The sequence below is a fragment of the Dendropsophus ebraccatus genome, chromosome 3 (assembly GCF_027789765.1).
Source record: "Dendropsophus ebraccatus isolate aDenEbr1 chromosome 3, aDenEbr1.pat, whole genome shotgun sequence".
Taxonomy (NCBI): domain Eukaryota; kingdom Metazoa; phylum Chordata; class Amphibia; order Anura; family Hylidae; genus Dendropsophus; species Dendropsophus ebraccatus.
Window position 1 is genome coordinate 120,373,878 of NC_091456.1, and position 16,832 is coordinate 120,390,709.

Genomic DNA, 16,832 nt, shown 5'->3' on the forward strand with positions numbered 1-16,832 from the left:
AGGCTGGATGTGGCCAGAATGGATGATGAACGCCATGTCGCATTTACAGAGCCCTCGTGCTGCCAAAACACTGGAAACCCCCCACAAGTGACCCCATTCTGGAAACTACACCCCTCAAGGAATCTAACAAGGGGTGCAGTGAGGATATGGACCCCTTGATGACGGCCACATTTGTGCCATGAAAGTGAAAAAATGAAGTTTTTCCCTTTCACGTCACATTGTTCCACATTTCTGCCCGTCACCAGTGGGGTCCATATGCTTACTGAACCCCTTGTTAGATTCCTTGAGGGGTGTAGTTTCCAGAATGGGGTAACTTGTGGGGGGTTTCCAGTGTTATGGCAGCTCGAGGGCTCTGTAAATGCAACATGGCCCTTGAAATCCTTTCCAGTAAAATCCAGCTTGCAAAGGCCAATTGGCGCTCCTTCCCTTTGGAGGCTCGTCCTGCGCCTGCTTGGCACTTTATGTCCACATGTGGGGTATTACTGTACTCGGGAGAAACTGCGCTACATGTTTGGTGTTTTTTTTTTTTTCTTTTATCCCCTTGTAAAAATGAAAAATGAATGCTAGAACAATGTTTTAGTGTAAAAAATAGAATCTTTTCTTTTTTACACCACATTGTTCTGAAAATCTGCGAAGCACCTGTGGGGTCCAGATGCTCACCGCACCCCTTGTTACATTCCTTGAGGGGTGCAGTTTTCTAAATGGTGTCCCTTTTAGGGGTGTTTTTTAGGTTTTGGCACCCCAGAGCCTCTGCCAACCTGAAGTGGTACTGTCAAAAATGACCAAATATAACGGAGGCTTCGAAATTCACTAGGCGCTCCCTTATATCTGAGGCTTGTGGTTGCGTCAAATAGCGCAATAGGGCCACGTATGGGGTATTTCTATAAACTGCAGAAACGGAGCAATCAATATTGGGGTGCATTTCTCTGCTAATAGGTTTATCATTATGAAAGATATTGGATTACAATAAAATCTCTGCACAGAAAATAAAAATTTTCAAATTTCTTAAACACTTCGCTTTTATTTCTGTTACTCCCCTAAAGGGTTAAACTTTCTGGATGTGCTTTTGCTGAGTTTGGGGGGTGCAGTTTCTGAAATGGGGTGCTTTGTGGGGCTTTCTAACATACAGGCCCCTCAAATACACTTTGAGGCTAGGTTCACACGATGTAACTGTGCGGCTGTATTTTTTATGCGGCTGTAAATGTGCGGGTGAAACTCCGGCCGTGGGAAAAAATAGACATGCGGCTCAAAACATACGGTCATTTACTTGGAAATCTGGTTCAACTAAAAATAACAAATAAAATGTTAAGAAAGTGATGCAAACACCTCTGGATGCATCTGCGGTTTTTTTAAATTATTTATTTAAAAAAAAAAAACGCATAGGGTCCCCCCTATTTTTATAACCAGCCGGGTTAAAAACCAAACCACAGCAGCCTGGTAACACCAGGGTGGGAAGAGCCATTGGTTTAGGCCCTCCCCAGCCTAAATCTTACCAGCCTGCTGCCGCCCGGTCCAGGAGCGCCAATTTGGACGCTCCGGGACCACTGGCACCCGGCTCTTCCCAGTACCCCTGGTGGCATTGGGTACTGGGGTAATAGGGGGTTAGTGTTAGCCATTTTATACCGGCTAACACTAGGCCCCAACTTAGTAATGGATTCCGTCTATTAGACGGCTTCCACTACTAAGTCTATAAAGTAAAGAAATAAAGACAAGACACAAGTTTAAAAAATTTTTTATTCAAATAAAAACACCCCCACACCCCTCATTGACCATTTTATTAAAAAAATTAAAACAACAACCGCTGGTCATCGACGTAGTCCATGGAATCCGACGTAATCCCCAGGATACCGATATCTGAAAAACAAAAAGGGAGAAACACACAAAAAAAACACAAACAGGAGCACAACACCCATCATTGTGAGCGGTGTTGTGCTCCTTACAGTATGCAGCATCTTTACAGATCGCTGCTTACAGTCTCGCCACCAAGGGGTTAAGGGAGGATGTATTGCATCCCCCTTAACCCCCTGGGGGCCAGACTGATGTCAGACTGCACCCATCCCAGCAAGGAAGGGGTTAAGTGACCCCCCTTCCTTGCTGGGAGGGGTGCAGTGCAGGGGAGGGGGTGGGGAGAGCTCTATACTCACCCCGATGTGTCCTCTTCGCTGGTCCGCAGTACAATGAAGTCACTGTACTGCGGACCGGCTCATTATATGTGCGCTCAGCCGAACAGCCAATCAGCTGAGCGCACATATAATTCTAAATGTTTCTTCTAATAATGCTATTGTGATAACATAATTAGAAGAAACATTTGATGTTTTAATTAAAGTAAAGTGATGATTAGTACAGAATGCTCTATTGACGGGAATATGAATTAACGGCTTATGGAGCTTCCTGTACTAATGAATATTTAATTAATAAAACACATTTTCGTGTAAATAAATTCAGTTTCGGTGTTCAATAATTTAATTCTAACGAATCCATCATTGTGCAATTAAATATACTGTCAAAAAATAAATATATAGATAAATATACATTTATTTATATATCTATTTATTTTAACGAAAGTGTCTTTATTACAAAGAAAATGTGTTTTAGTAATTTAATATATTAACTATTAGAGGCATCGGCATTCGGCATCATTGCCGGCTATTTTTGAAGTACTCCGTACGGACCGCCTGTCAATCCTCGGCCGCATGTCCAGCCGCAAACAATGGTCTTGTTCATTTTTTTACGGGTCCGTTTACGATAGGGCCGTAGATTCAGACATAGTGTGCACTGTGCAGCCGCATATCCTATACTTCCAAGCATACACACGAACCACCAAAAATACCGCCGCACAATTACAGCCGCAAATACAGCCGCACAGTTACAGCGTCTGAACCCTTTACAGGTCCCTAAAAATATCTGATTTTGAAATTTTACCGAAAATTTGGAAAATTGCTGCTAATGTTTTAAGCTTCCTATTGTCTAAAAAAAATGAAATATAGTTTAATAAATGCTGCCAACATAAAGTAGACATGTTGCTAATGCTATTTAATATATAATTTATGTGGCATAATCATTTTCTGTATAAGCAGAAAGGTTTCAAAGTTGGAAAAATGCATTTTTTTAAAAAATTTTCACGCTATTTTGGTGTTTTTCATAAAGATTCGTTATGAGTAACGACTCCATTTTACCAGAAATGTAAAGTACAATATGTCACGAGAAAACAATCTCAGAATCGTCCGGATAGGTAAAGCATCCCGAAGGTGACACTGGTTATATTCATAAAATTTGTCTCTGTCCTTAAGGCCATTTCAGGCTCTGTCCTTAAGGGGTTAAAGGGTTAGTGCGACGTTTTAGTTTTTCCGCTTAATTAACACACATTACAAAGTTAGATAACTTTGTAATGTGTGCTATTAAGCAGTCTGATAATTTTTTCAACAAGAGTTGAGTGAACCTACCAAAAGTTCAGGTTCGCTCATCTCTATTGTCAATCTTTCCCATGTATCCCTGTCATCTTCAATTAATTCCTCTTATCTAATGTACTACTGATTCTGTTACTTAATTGTAATTACCTTACCTGTTCCTTTACGCAGCAAGTTTCAAGAGGCCTGTAGTAATCCTGGGTCCTATAACAGATATTGCACACATAAAGCTCTGTGCTGACCTACCGCAAGAGTTTGAATCTGCAGGTGAGTTCCGCTTTAAAATGGTTACTTTTAGCATACACAAACGTATGCTAAAGGAAAAAAAAGCATTTGTTTGTTCCGTGATCCAACCAGATTGCACAAAGTTACATAGTTTTTTTCATCCATTCCCCCCCCCTCCATGAAACGTATACAATAAACTGACTGCAAAAAGTAAGTGTGAACCCATCCTTAGAGAAAAGTTTAATTTCAGTGCTATAAATCTGGTTTGGGGAATATACAGTACAGATCAGCCACTAACAGTCTCTCATGTTTTTGTTGCAGAGAGTGTTTCTCGTGATGATGGGAGTTCCAAAGTTATCAAACTGCAACTTGTAAAAGAAATTGCGGAACAGGTGAGATGAAGTATAGTGAACTTGTGAACTGATCTTGCCTAAAAAATTACAAGTTTGACTTATTTTTTTAGAATAACATAGTATGGGCCCATACATATTCAAACAGGGTAAGGGTAAAATGTGTAACAATAGTACTTTTTAGGACTAACTGGACCACAGACTCCCTTTCAACAAAGCATGCACAGGTAGGTAGTCCATGTTGTTGTTGTTGTTGTTGTTGTTGTTTTTTTAAAACCTCCATTTAACCCCTTAACGACATCGGGCGTAAACTTACGCCCTCGCAGCCTGGTACTTAACGCACCAGGGCGTAAATTTACGCCCGATGTTTACCCGACCGCTGCGTGTAAACACGCGGCGATCGGGTAATGATGGCTGCTGTTACTAACAGCAGACCACCGTAGCTTGCCGGCACGGGGGGGGTGATTAACCCCTCCGTGCCGACGATCGCTGTAATTGGCTGATTTATCCAAATCAGCCAACTACAGTGATTTTCCGGTTCCCGGGTCATCGGTGACCCGGGGACCCGGAATTTAATGATGATTGGTGCTGTCCGAGACAGCACCAATCATCATTAGTGTGTATACTAGAGGGGGCCATGGTGCCACCCCCCAGATCGCTGCTATTGGCCGGCCAAGCCCGGCCGGCCAATAGCGGCGATCAAAGTAAAAATAAATATTTTTACTTTGATCTGCACGCCTCAGTGAGCAGAGCAGGTGTGTGTGGTGTGTAGTGCACCATACTCACCTGATCGTAGCGTCCGGTGCGGCGAATCGGCGATTCCGTGGCGTCCGCGTCTTCGTTCGGCGTCGGCTTCTTTCCACGTCATCGTTCGGCTTCTTCGTTCGGGTCTTGTCGCGTTTTTTTCCGGAGATCTTCGGCTATTTCCGTCAGGTACGTAGTACTGCCCCCTAGCGGCTGGTTAGTGTATATCATACACTAATCAGTGGCTTTGGGGTGAAGAAATAGCAGTTTTTTTTTTTTTTTTCCCCTCAATTTTTTTTTTTTTTTTTTGCGTCCTTTCGCCGCTGAGTGCCGATCAGCATCGCACGTAAGTGCGCCGCTGATCAGCAACTCCGCTTTTTTGGCGTAGGGGTTTTTTTCCCCCCTTTTCACCCTTTTTTTTTCTATATCCTACCGCCACTGTTTGCTGAAAAGTACCGCACATAAGTGCGACATTTATCAGCAACTCTTTTTTTGGCGTAGGTTCCCCCCCCCCCCCCTTACTGTGAAAAACACGTAAAACACAAAACACTACACTACACTACACTACCACACATTACTTTACAATACATCTAATAAAGCTTTACACTACACCACTACACCACATTACATTTACATACCCCCCTACCCCAATCCCCGTATAAAAATGTCACAGAAACGATTTTCGGTGGAAGAGGCGTACGCACTTATCGCCTCTGACACCGAAACAGCCAGTGAGGATGAATGGGGGGATCCTTCATTCCTCCATTCATCCTCATCATCATCATCCAGTGATGATGATTATCCACCACGGCGTCCAAGGAGAACGCCTCGGGCTGCCCCCCGTCAATCCATCCCATCCCCTGCCCCCCAGACAAGTCATCCCATCCCGCCCCCTGCCCCCCAGACAAGTCATCCCATCCCGCCCCCTGCCCCCCAGACACGTCATCCTATCCCACCCCCCGTCCCCCAGACAGGTGACCCCATCCCGCCCACTGTCCCCCAGACAGGTGACCCCATCTGGACCCCAGACCCCCAAAATCATCAGCCCTGGATTCCTGGCTTTACGGCAACGGCGGGAATCCAGGTTAACCCCACAGGTCTCAGAGAAATAGACTTTTTCAAACTCTATTTCTCTGGTGACCTTGTAAATTTGATGGTGGCGCAAACAAACCTGTACGCGCACCAATTCCTGGCCCAGAACCCCTCCTCTTCTTTTGCTAGGCCCATGGCGTGGACCCCTACTGATGCAGCCGAAATGACTAAATTTTGGGGGCTCCTGCTGCACATGGGCCTAGTAAAAAAACCCACAATGCGGCAATACTGGAGTGGGGATATTATATATAATACCCCACTTTACAGAATGGCCATGGGACGGGTACGATTCGAAACCCTCCTAAAATTCTTGCATTACAATGACAATGCAAGGTGCCCACCACAAGATGACCCCTCATATGACCGACTGTACAAAGTACGGCCGGTCATAGAGCACTTCTCAGCCAAATTTACTGAGATGTATATCCCAGAGAAATACATCTCAGTAGATGAGTCCCTCCTGAGCTTCAAAGGAAGACTCCATTTCCGCCAGTACCTTCCCAATAAAAGATCGCGGTATGGCGTGAAATTCTACAAACTCTGTGAGAGTACCTCAGGGTACACTTACAGATTTAGAGTGTATGAGGGTAGGGACACCCAAATCCAGCCCCCAGAATGCCCCCCCATCCTCGGAGTTAGTGGGAAGATCGTTTGGGAGCTGATCTTCCCACTGCTGGATAAAGGTTATCACCTGTTTGTTGATAACTTTTATACCAGCATCCCCCTGTTTCGGTCACTCGCTGCCCGAGCTACAGTAGCTTGCGGCACGATCCGAAAAAACCAAAGAGGCCTCCCAAGTCACCCTGTTAGAGAAACGATGAGAAGGGGTGCGTGCAAGGCCTATTCCTGTGAAAACATGTTGTTGGTCAGATATAAGGACAAGCGCGATGTCCTTATTCTGACCACAATTCACAGGAATAGCACCACCCCTGTCACTGTACGTGGTACCACAAACGTGGTGAACAAACCTGATTGTATTCTAGAGTACAATCAGTATATGGGAGGAGTTGATCTCTCAGATCAAGTCCTCAAGCCATATAACGCCACGCGAAAAACCAGAACGTGGTACAAAAAGGTGGCCGTACATCTGGTACAAACAGCGATGTACAACGCTTTTGTGTTGTACCGATGTGCCGGCCACCAGGGGAAATTCCTTGATTTCCAGGAAGCAGTAATCAAAGCCCTGATATTCGGCAGCCACGGAGCGGGCCCCAGCGCTTCTGGATATGAAGGACCCCGTATCGTAGAGGGACAACATTTTCCAGGTGAAGTCCCCCACACTGGAAAAAAGGGGAGATCCCAAAAGAAGTGCAGAGTGTGCCACAAAAGGGGGATCAGGAAGGATAGCATTTACCAGTGTGACACCTGTCCTGATCACCCCGGCCTCTGCATAAAGGATTGCTTCAAGACGTACCACACGTCCTTGGAGTTCTAAATTTTCAATATTCTGTCCCTTATTCTTATTTCAGGGGTCACGTTGATCCAGGGATTAGTCTGATTGCCATTATGGAGTCGGGAAGGAATTTTTCCCCTGTGATGAGGCTACTGTCGTCTGCCTCACAAGGGTTTTTTTGCCTTCCTCTGGATCAACACAGGTTGAATTTGATGGACTCCTGTCCTTTTCAACCTTATAAACTTCTAATTGGCCCAATACCCCTAAATTAATTAAAATTGTTCCTTTTCCCCAACTAAATAGGCATGGCCCCCATTCCCATTAGAGGATGCCATGATGCAATTAGAAAGCCCCTGTGCGGCCAGGACAGTACAAACCCCCCACAAGTGACCCCATTCTGGAAACTACACCCCATAAGGAATCTAACAAGGGGGGCAGCGGGGATATGCCCCCCTGGTGACGGGCACATTTGTGCTGTGAAAGTGAAAAAAATAGTATTTTTCATCTTCACAGCACATGTTCTACATATGTGCTCGTCACCAGTGGGGTCCATATGCCCACTGCACCCCTTGTTAGATTCCTTATGGGGTGTAGTTTCCAGAATGGGGTCACTTGTGGGGGGTTTCTACTGTCTTGGCAGCACAGGAGCTTTGTAAATGCAACATGGCCTCCGTCCTCCATTCCAGCCTCTAAATGGCACTCTGTCCCTTTGGTGGCTTGCCCTGTGCCCATATGGCATATTATGTCCACATGTGGGGTATTTTCGTACTCAGGGGAAATTACCCTACACGTTTTGCATTTATTTTCTCTTTTAACCCCTTTTGGAAATGAAAAATATCAAGGCTGGACCAACATTTAGTGTAAAAAAAAAATATATTTTTACACTAAATCATTGATCTAGTCTTTATTTTTTCATTTTCACAAAGGGTTAAAAGATAAAATAAACACTAAATGTGTAGCGCAATTTACCCCAAGTATGGAAATACCCCACATGTGGACATAAAGCGCCATGGGGGTGCAGGGTAAGCCTCCAAAGGGAAGGAGCGCCATTTTGCTAGAATTGATGGTGAATGCCATCTCGCATTTACAAAGGCCCTGTGTTGCCAAGATAGTGGAAAACCCCCAAAATTGACCCCATTCTGGAAACTACACCCCTCAAGGAATCTAACAAGGGGTGCAGTGAGGATATTGACCCCTTGATGACGGGCACATTTGAGCCGTGAAAGTGAAAAAATGAAATTTTTTACTTTCACGTCACATTGTTCCACATTTGTGCCCGTCACCAGTGGGGTCCATATGCTCACTACACCCCTTGTTAGATTCCTTGAGGGGTGTAGTTTGCAGAATGGGGTCACTTGTGGGGGTTTACCACTGTCTTGGCAGCATAGGGTCTTTGTAAATGAAACATGGCCCTTGAAATCCATTCCAGCCAAATCCAGCCTCCAAAAGCCAAATGGCGCTCCTTCCCTTTGGAGGCCCGTCTTGCGGCCGCAATGCGCTTTATGTCCACATGTTGGGTGTTTACGTACTCGAAACAAACTGCTCTACACGCTTTGAGCTTTTTTTCTCTTTTAAACCCTTGTGAAAAGGGAAAAAATCAAGTATAGACCAACATGTAGTGTAAAAATGTTTTCATTTTTACACTAAATCATTGACCTAGACTTGGTTTTTTCATTTTCACAAGGGGTTAAAAGAGAAGAAACAAAACAAAACGCGTAGAGAAATTTCCCCCGTGTACGGAAATACCCCACATGTGGACTTAAGGCGCTATGCGGCCGCAAGACGGGCCTCCAAAGGGAAGGAGCGCCATTTAGCTTTTTGGGGCTGGATTTCGGTAGAATGGATTTCAAAGGCCATGTTGCATTTAAAAAGTCCCTGTTCTGCCAAGCCAGTGAAAACCCCCCACAAGTGACCCCATTATGGAAACTACACCCCTCAGGGAATGTAACAAGGGGTGTAGTGAGCATATGGACCCCACTGGTGACGGGTACAAATGTGGAACAATGTGGCTTGAAAATGAAATATTACATTTTTTACACTATAATGTTGGTCTAGCCTTGAATTTTTCATTTTCACAAGGGGTTAAAAGAGAAAAAAAGCCACAAAATGTGTAGAGCAATTTCCCCCGAGTCCGTAAATACCCCACATGTGGACATAAAGCGCCATGTGGGCGCAGGGCAAGCCTCCGAAGGGAAGGAGCGCCATTTGGATTTTGGAGGTTGGATTTGGCTAGAACAGATGATGAATGCCATGTCTCATTTATAGAGCCCTTGTGCTGCCAAAACACTGGAAACCCCCCATAAGTGACCCCATTCTGGAAACTACACCCCTCAAGGAATCTAACAAGGGGTGCAGTGAGGATATGTACCGCTGGATGACGGGCACATATGTGCCGTGAAAGTGAAAAAATGAAAATTTTCAATTTCACGTCACATTTTTCTACATTTGTGCCCGTCACCAGTGGGGTCCATATGCTCACTGCCCCCCTTGTTAGATTCCTTGAGGGGTGTAGTTTCCAGAATGGGGTCACTTGTGGGGGGTTTCCAGTGTTTTGGCAGCACGAGGGCTCTGTAAATGCGACATGGCCCTTGAAATCCATTCCAGTGAAATCTAGCTTCCAAAAGCCAATTGGCGCTCCTTCCCTTTGGAGGCTCGTGCTGCGCCCCCTTGGCACTTTATCGCCACATGTGGGGTATTTCCGTACTCGGGAGAAACTGCACTACATGTTTTGTGTCTTTTTTTTCCTCTTATCCCTTTGTGAAAATGAAAAATTGAAGGCTAGAACAACATTTTAGTGTAAAAAATAAATTTTTCTTTTTTCACGCCATATTGTTCGGAAAATCTGTGAAGCACCTGTGGGGTCCAAATGCTTACCGCACCCCTTGTTACATTCCTTGAGGGGTGTAGTTTTCTAAATGGTGTCCCTTTAGGGGTGTTTTTTAGGTTTTGGCACCCCAGAGCCTCTGCCAACCTGAAGTGGTACAGTCAGAAATGACCAAATATAACGGAGCCATTGAAATGCACTAGGCGCTCCCTTATATCTGAGGCTTGTGGTTGCGTCAAATAGCGCAATAGGGCCACATATGGGGTATTTCTATAAACTGCAGAAACGGGGCAATCAATATTGGGGTGCATTTCTCTGGTAATAGGTTTATAAATATGAAAAATATTGGATTACAATAAAATCTCTGCACGGAAAATTAAAATTTTCAAATTTCTTACACACTTAGCTTTTATTTCTGTGACTCCCCTAAAGGGTTAAAACACTTTCTAGATATACTTTTGCAGAGTGTGGGGGGTGCAGTTTCTGAAATGGGGTGCTTTGTGGGGCTTTCTAACATACAGGCCCCTCAAATACAGTTTAAACCTGAACAGGTCCCTAAAAATATCTGATTTTGAAATTTTACTGAAAATTTGGAAATTTGCTGCTTATGTTTTAAGCTTTCTATTGTCTAAAAAAAATGAAAGATCGTTTAATAAATGCCGCCAACATAAAGTAGACATGTTGCTAATGCTATTTAATATATAATTTATGTGGTATAACCACTTTCTGTATACGCAAAAAAGTTTCAAAGTTGGAAAAATGAATTTTTTTACAATTTTTCACGTTATTTGGGTTTTTTTTCATAAAGATTTGTTATAAGTATCGACTCCAATTTACCAGAAATGTAAAGTACAATATGTCACGAGAAAACAATCTCAGAATCAGCCGGATAGGTAAAAGCATCCCGAAGTTATTAATGAATAAAGTGACACTGGTCATATTCATAAAATTTGTCTCTGTCATTAAGGCCATTTCAGGCTCTGTCCTTAAGGGGTTAATCTGAGGCTTGTGTTTACGCCTAAAGTTTTAGCTAATTCCTTGATCGGAATCGGAACATAAGTCACCACGTATTGCGCTTATTAATAAATTGTGTTCCTGAATTGATAGTCCATCTCTATTGCGTCTATGACTGAATGTGGTAACCGCTCACCAATAAATTTTATAAAAATCATATACTAATTAGCAATTTGGGTGCAAAAGGGGCATTCCAAAGCCTTCCAATGCACTGCTACATCCACCATTCCATTAAAAAAGCCGCCTTACCAATAGTCATGAAGGCCCGCTGTGTAGTGGACTCCAAAATTGCCCAATGACAAGAGGACTTTGGTGCCCCTAGTGTTCTCCCGCATGCTTGGGATCTTCGGGAATTCATTGATATCACTGGGTCTTCATTAATATTGGCATTTTTCACAGAGCAGCCTGGGAGATGCAGCAATGCACTGGGGAGAAGGGGTGCTAGAGAACACCCCACTGCACCTAAACTGCTAATTAGTACATTACTACAGTGGTACCTCGGTTGTCGAACTTAGTTGGTTCCGGAAGGAAGTTTGAGAACCAAGCAGTTTAAAAAACGAGCAGTGTCTTCCCATAGGAAATAATGTAAATTTAATAATTGGTTCCAGCAGCCACCAATAATTACCTACAATACTCACTTATTACACTGATAAGTGCTCAGTATAATCACTACAGTACAGTACAGAACAGCACTATACTGTACAGGACATTAAACATAAATGTTCATCAGAACCAGCAATTATAGTACAGTAGTCACCAACTCCTCACCTATCCTTTACTATATAGCGTCCCCCCCCATCCAAGCACTGTAGTGTATGGGAGATGGTGGTGCACTGCCTGTACTACTACTGCACTGTATATGCACTCCAGCAGTCTTATACAGCACTGTACTGTATGTGAAGCCTCACCACTGCTTAACTCTCCAGGTACAACCCACCATCCACGCTCGCAAAAACGTTCAAAAACCGAGCAAAGTTCAATTCCAAACACTACTTCTGGGTAAATTTTCGTTCGAATACCAAGCAGTTCGAGTTCCAAAGCGTTCGAAAACCGAGGTATTACTGTATTTGGATTAAAAAAAAAAAATCCAATATATTGATCTATAACCTGGTGATAGATTACTTTTAGTGTCTGTTCAAACATACCGGATCGCAGCATATATCACGCTGCAAGTTCCGCATCAATTTGTATTGGCTTTTACATACTTGCAGCAGATTTTTCATTCTGCTGCAAGTATATAAAGCCTCATCTCCCTTAACCCGACGCAGCACGGTGAATGCTTTACCCATCCGCGCTCTGTTCTGCTTCTGTGGCTCTCGGTTACCTGACGTCCCATTCAACTAATTAGAGCGCTGCTGCAGGACAGCTCAGTGTCTCGTTCATGTGACCATTTAAATATGTTGCTATTGGCTGCCCAAATTTTGATGCTGTACATTTTCTCGCCGTAACAGGCCAAACTATATCCGGGGTTAAAGTGGCCCAGGCTAGATTATACCTCGGGGTATATTTTGGGCTAGGCCAATTTATACCCCCTCAGGCCATATTATACCCCCATGAAATCAGTAGCATTGAGTGATATACACAAGAATTTCTTAATTTTTTAGACATTTTTGTGTTACACTGCCTCTCCTTTTTTTTTTTTTTTTTTTTGCCCCGGGAGGGTTAGGGGTTTTCTATTAACTACTTTTTTTCATTACATTTATCATGTACAAATTTTCAGTTTTTGTGCAAAATCCTATCCTAGTGAAGATTTTTTTTAGCCAAGCTGTTCTAGCCATAAATTGTGCAATAAAATGTGCAAGGTTTATCAAAGCACTTACACGTAATGATTTTTTGCGCAACTGTAAAATTTTGCATAGCCCATAAACAGCATCTCCTGTTCAAAAACATTGTGCAGAGTCCCAGTTTGTATTTGTACTTTATTGATTGTATTATTAAAAAATTTTGTAACTTGATAAATATTGCAATAAAAAAATGGTGCTGATAAGTTCCCCCCATAGACTTTTATTACTTCAACCAGAGAAACTTTGTGACTTTCTTATATTAGTCCTGAAACTTTGAGTTATAAACATGGCTTTACATCAGGTGATTGTTGGGTGAATGCTAATGGGTCGTCTGATGAGCACATGACGTTTCATACACCGATCAGCACATGACGTTTCATACAGCAATCACTACATAAGTGTTATACACTGATTAGGTGACCCGGAAGTCCTGCAGACATAGGAGACAGCACACTTTTCATCAAATTAGAAACCGTGAACCAGCGAAGTGACAACTTTATGGCCTGGAGGGATATAGCGTGGCCTAAGCCAGGGGTCCCCAAACTTTTTAGACAGAGGGCCAGTTCACTGCCTCTTAGACCATTGGAGGGCTGGACTATAAAAAAAAAAAAAAAAACTATGATCAAATCCCTATGCACACTGCAAATATCTTATTTTAAAGTAAAAACAAAACGTAAACAAATACAATATTAGAATAAAGAACCAGTAAATTTAAATCAACAAACTCACCAATGTTTCGATGGGAACTACGGGTCTGCTTTTGGGTAATGAGATGGTCAATGTCCAGTTCCATATTTGTCACTGCTAGGCGTAACAAGTGATGAAAGTGTGTATCCGTTAGTCTAGATCTGGTTGAAGATTTTTAGATGTTTCAGGGTATGTGCACACTGAGGAAAAGGCGAGGAATTAGGTGAGGAATTAAAGTGGAATTTCAGCTTGAAATTCCTCCCATAAAATATGTACAGTGCAATGTCTCATTGTGTTCAATTGGTTTTCTGCTCTGTTTACACTGCAGAATTTCCATGCAGAATTTTCTGCAGTAGATCTGCTACAGGAATCCTATAGAAGTCAAAGGGGGGCTTAAATTCTGCTTGAATTCTGCCTGAAAACTTTCTGCTTCAATTCCTCGAGAATTGCTCAGTGTGCACATACCCTCATTCTGGAAAAAGTCTGTTCACGGACATAAGTGCTTCCAAAGATGGTTGCCATTTTGAGTGCATGGTTTCTGAGATTAGGATATGTCTCAGAGGGGTGAGATGCATAGAAATTAGGCAAGCTGCTTGACTTGAATGCGTCTGTTAAGCCAGTTCCAGTTGGTAAATTGTATCCACGTTTTCAATGTCAATTGAAAATGGATTACGGAAAAGTTGTATGTCCTGTTCATGGAGATGAAACTCTTTGAATCCTAATTGGAACTCCTCTTGCAACTTTTACAGTAAATCCAAACGTTTCTTTTTGGGAATGGAATCAAGGGATTTTCCGCTAACAGATTTTGAGTTAAGGAAAGATGGCAGAAATTTTCCTCCTTCACTTGTTTGATGAGGAGGCCTAATTTTACTTCAAATGCTTTAACATGTGATTGCATATCACAGATGAGCTTCCCTTTTCCTTGAAGTTGCACATTGAAACTGTTGGCGAGGTGCCATTTCCATTCTGCATCATTGAGCTCTGGTGTCTCAGAACTCTCCCTCGACTCAGCCAATGGACTTCTGTGTGGTACACAACATGTTCATAGGCAACATTTAGCTCAGACAGAAATTCCTGAAATTGTCTGTGGTTTAGTGCATTAGCTCTAATGAAGTTAACTAAGTCCCACTTCGATGATTTACTACATAACGCTTGTTGGTGGGTAAGGCAGTGTATGGCTATTGGATGAGAATGGTTACGTTAGTCCATTTCATGACTTATGCGAGCAATTACTCCTTTCCTAGACCCCACCATACTAGGAGCACTATCAGTCGTCACACTGGCTAGTTTAGCCCAGTCCAGCTCCAAATCCTTCAGTTTGGGAGACCTTTTCATAGATATCCTCTCCTGTAGTTGTTCCTTTGATGCTTTGCAGTGCAGCAAGCTCTTATGTCCTACGAATAAAAAATTAGAAGTTTTTGCAGAATCATGACCATTATTGCTCTCGTCGAGTGCCATTGAAAAATAGGAAAGTTTTCTTGCACAATTTTGCAAACACTGATGCAAATTGTCTCCCATTTTTTCAATCCTTCGTGTAATTGGAGATCCTGAAAGACTAAGGGTGGTATTACACGGAACGATTATCGTTCGAAAAATGGTTAAATCGTTCGGATTTGAACAATAATCATTTCGTGTAATAGCAGGCAACGATTAAACGACCAACGAGAAATCGTTGATCGTTTAATAGGATCCAGACCTATTTTTATCATTTGATTGTTCGCATATCGTTCGGTGGAATAAGAATGCACAGCTGAAACGTACGCAATAGCGACGACTAAACGACCGCAAGAACGATCATAAATAACGATCATCGTTTTGTGTACTTGGGCGAACGATTTCGGGTCGTTTGCCTTAGCGGTCGTTTAAGATCGTTTATCGTTAGTCGTCGGAAAGTTGCTTGGTGTAATAGTACCCTAACTGTACTTAATAAGTCTGCATTTTGTGGACAATTTTGTGGACACATCTCTTTGGCAACAGAAAGAAAGCACTCCTTAACAAAATTTGCCCTCCACAAATGGTCTGCCAGTGCACGCTATTAGCTTGGCTACTTGAAATCTTGCTCGCAGTGATATTTAGCTGCTTCTGCTTCACAAAAGTATTTTGCTGAGTTGTCAATGTATTTTTCAGTTTTAATATTTTATTTTTTTTCTCACATCTCCGACCAAACAATCATATTTATCTTTATGTTGAGTTTGATAGTGTCGCTGCAAATTGTATTCTTTGAACATAGACACTAAGTTCTGGCATATCAAACACACAGCTCTATTCTTGTACTGCATGAAAAAGTAATCATAAGTCCACTGTTCTTTGAATATCCTACAATTTTTTTCTTTTTTGACATCATGGTCTCCTAGGGATTCCAAATTGCTATTAGTAAAATACAGATAGATAGAGCTGTACAAAACAATATACCAAGAATAATTTTCCCCACACAGAGGCATACAGACTGCACTGTCCATCAATGCAACCTTCCCATTTCACATTATTTCAGCCTTACCAGTGGCCATACTGGTGAAACTCCACTTTTACCTCAGGCTCACACTGGTGCGGTGCAAGAACCAGCACGATTCCGCCACCATCACCTTTTCAGTTCACTCTACCCTGTGCGAACCGCAGTGCGATCTGTGAACTCACACAGGAATCTAATTGCATGGGTGGGAAGTCCAATGCAATCATATTCCACGGCAGGAAAAAAGAAGGCATGATGCGTCCTGTGCTGGCTCCAGGTTTTTGTGGGCCTTTGGGCAACTGAGCCACATTGGGCCCTTTTGTGGAGCAAATTATGTGGTGTCATCATTAGGGGGTTTCAGCAGAGGTGGGGGAGATGAGAGTTCAAGGGCCTCTGCTGAGACCCCCTTATAGTGACAGTAGACCACTGCTTGCTACTCAGTGAGAGTTGCTTTATTTTTTCTTTGTACTTTGCATGTTCAAATAAAGAAGACTTGACTACTACGGAAAGAAGAGGATTGCTTTTTTTTATATATAATAAAAGGGTCAATGAGGATTTTCTAGGAGGTTTTATTTCAATAAAGATCCTTTTAAAGTTGTGTTTTTTTTCCTTATTTCTGGTTGGCTTAGTAAATGGAAGCTGTCTAACAGATGGAATCCTTTACTAAGCTGAGCTTAGCGTTAGCCACTAACACTACCCCCCCACCCCCCATTTATTACCCAGATACCTACCGCCACCAGGGATACTGGGAAGAGCCAGATACCATGAGGCCTGGAGTGTCAGAAAATGACAACCCGGGATTGGTTGGCAGCAGGCTGGTGTTATTAGGCTGGTAACATCCAAAATAAATGGCCCTTGCCACC

General features: G+C 42.8%; 1 protein-coding gene across 4 annotated transcripts in view; it reads left to right on the plus strand.

The window, feature by feature from the left end:
- Positions 1-16,832, plus strand: part of TJP3 (tight junction protein 3) — a 162,431-nt gene that overhangs the window by 124,831 nt on the left and 20,768 nt on the right. For all 4 annotated transcript variants that reach the window (XM_069962580.1, XM_069962581.1, XM_069962579.1 and 1 more), the window contains exons 15-16: positions 3,579-3,674; positions 3,954-4,024. In XM_069962580.1, coding sequence (XP_069818681.1) covers positions 3,579-3,674; positions 3,954-4,024 — 167 coding nt within the window. The remainder of the gene's footprint in view (positions 1-3,578; positions 3,675-3,953; positions 4,025-16,832) is intronic.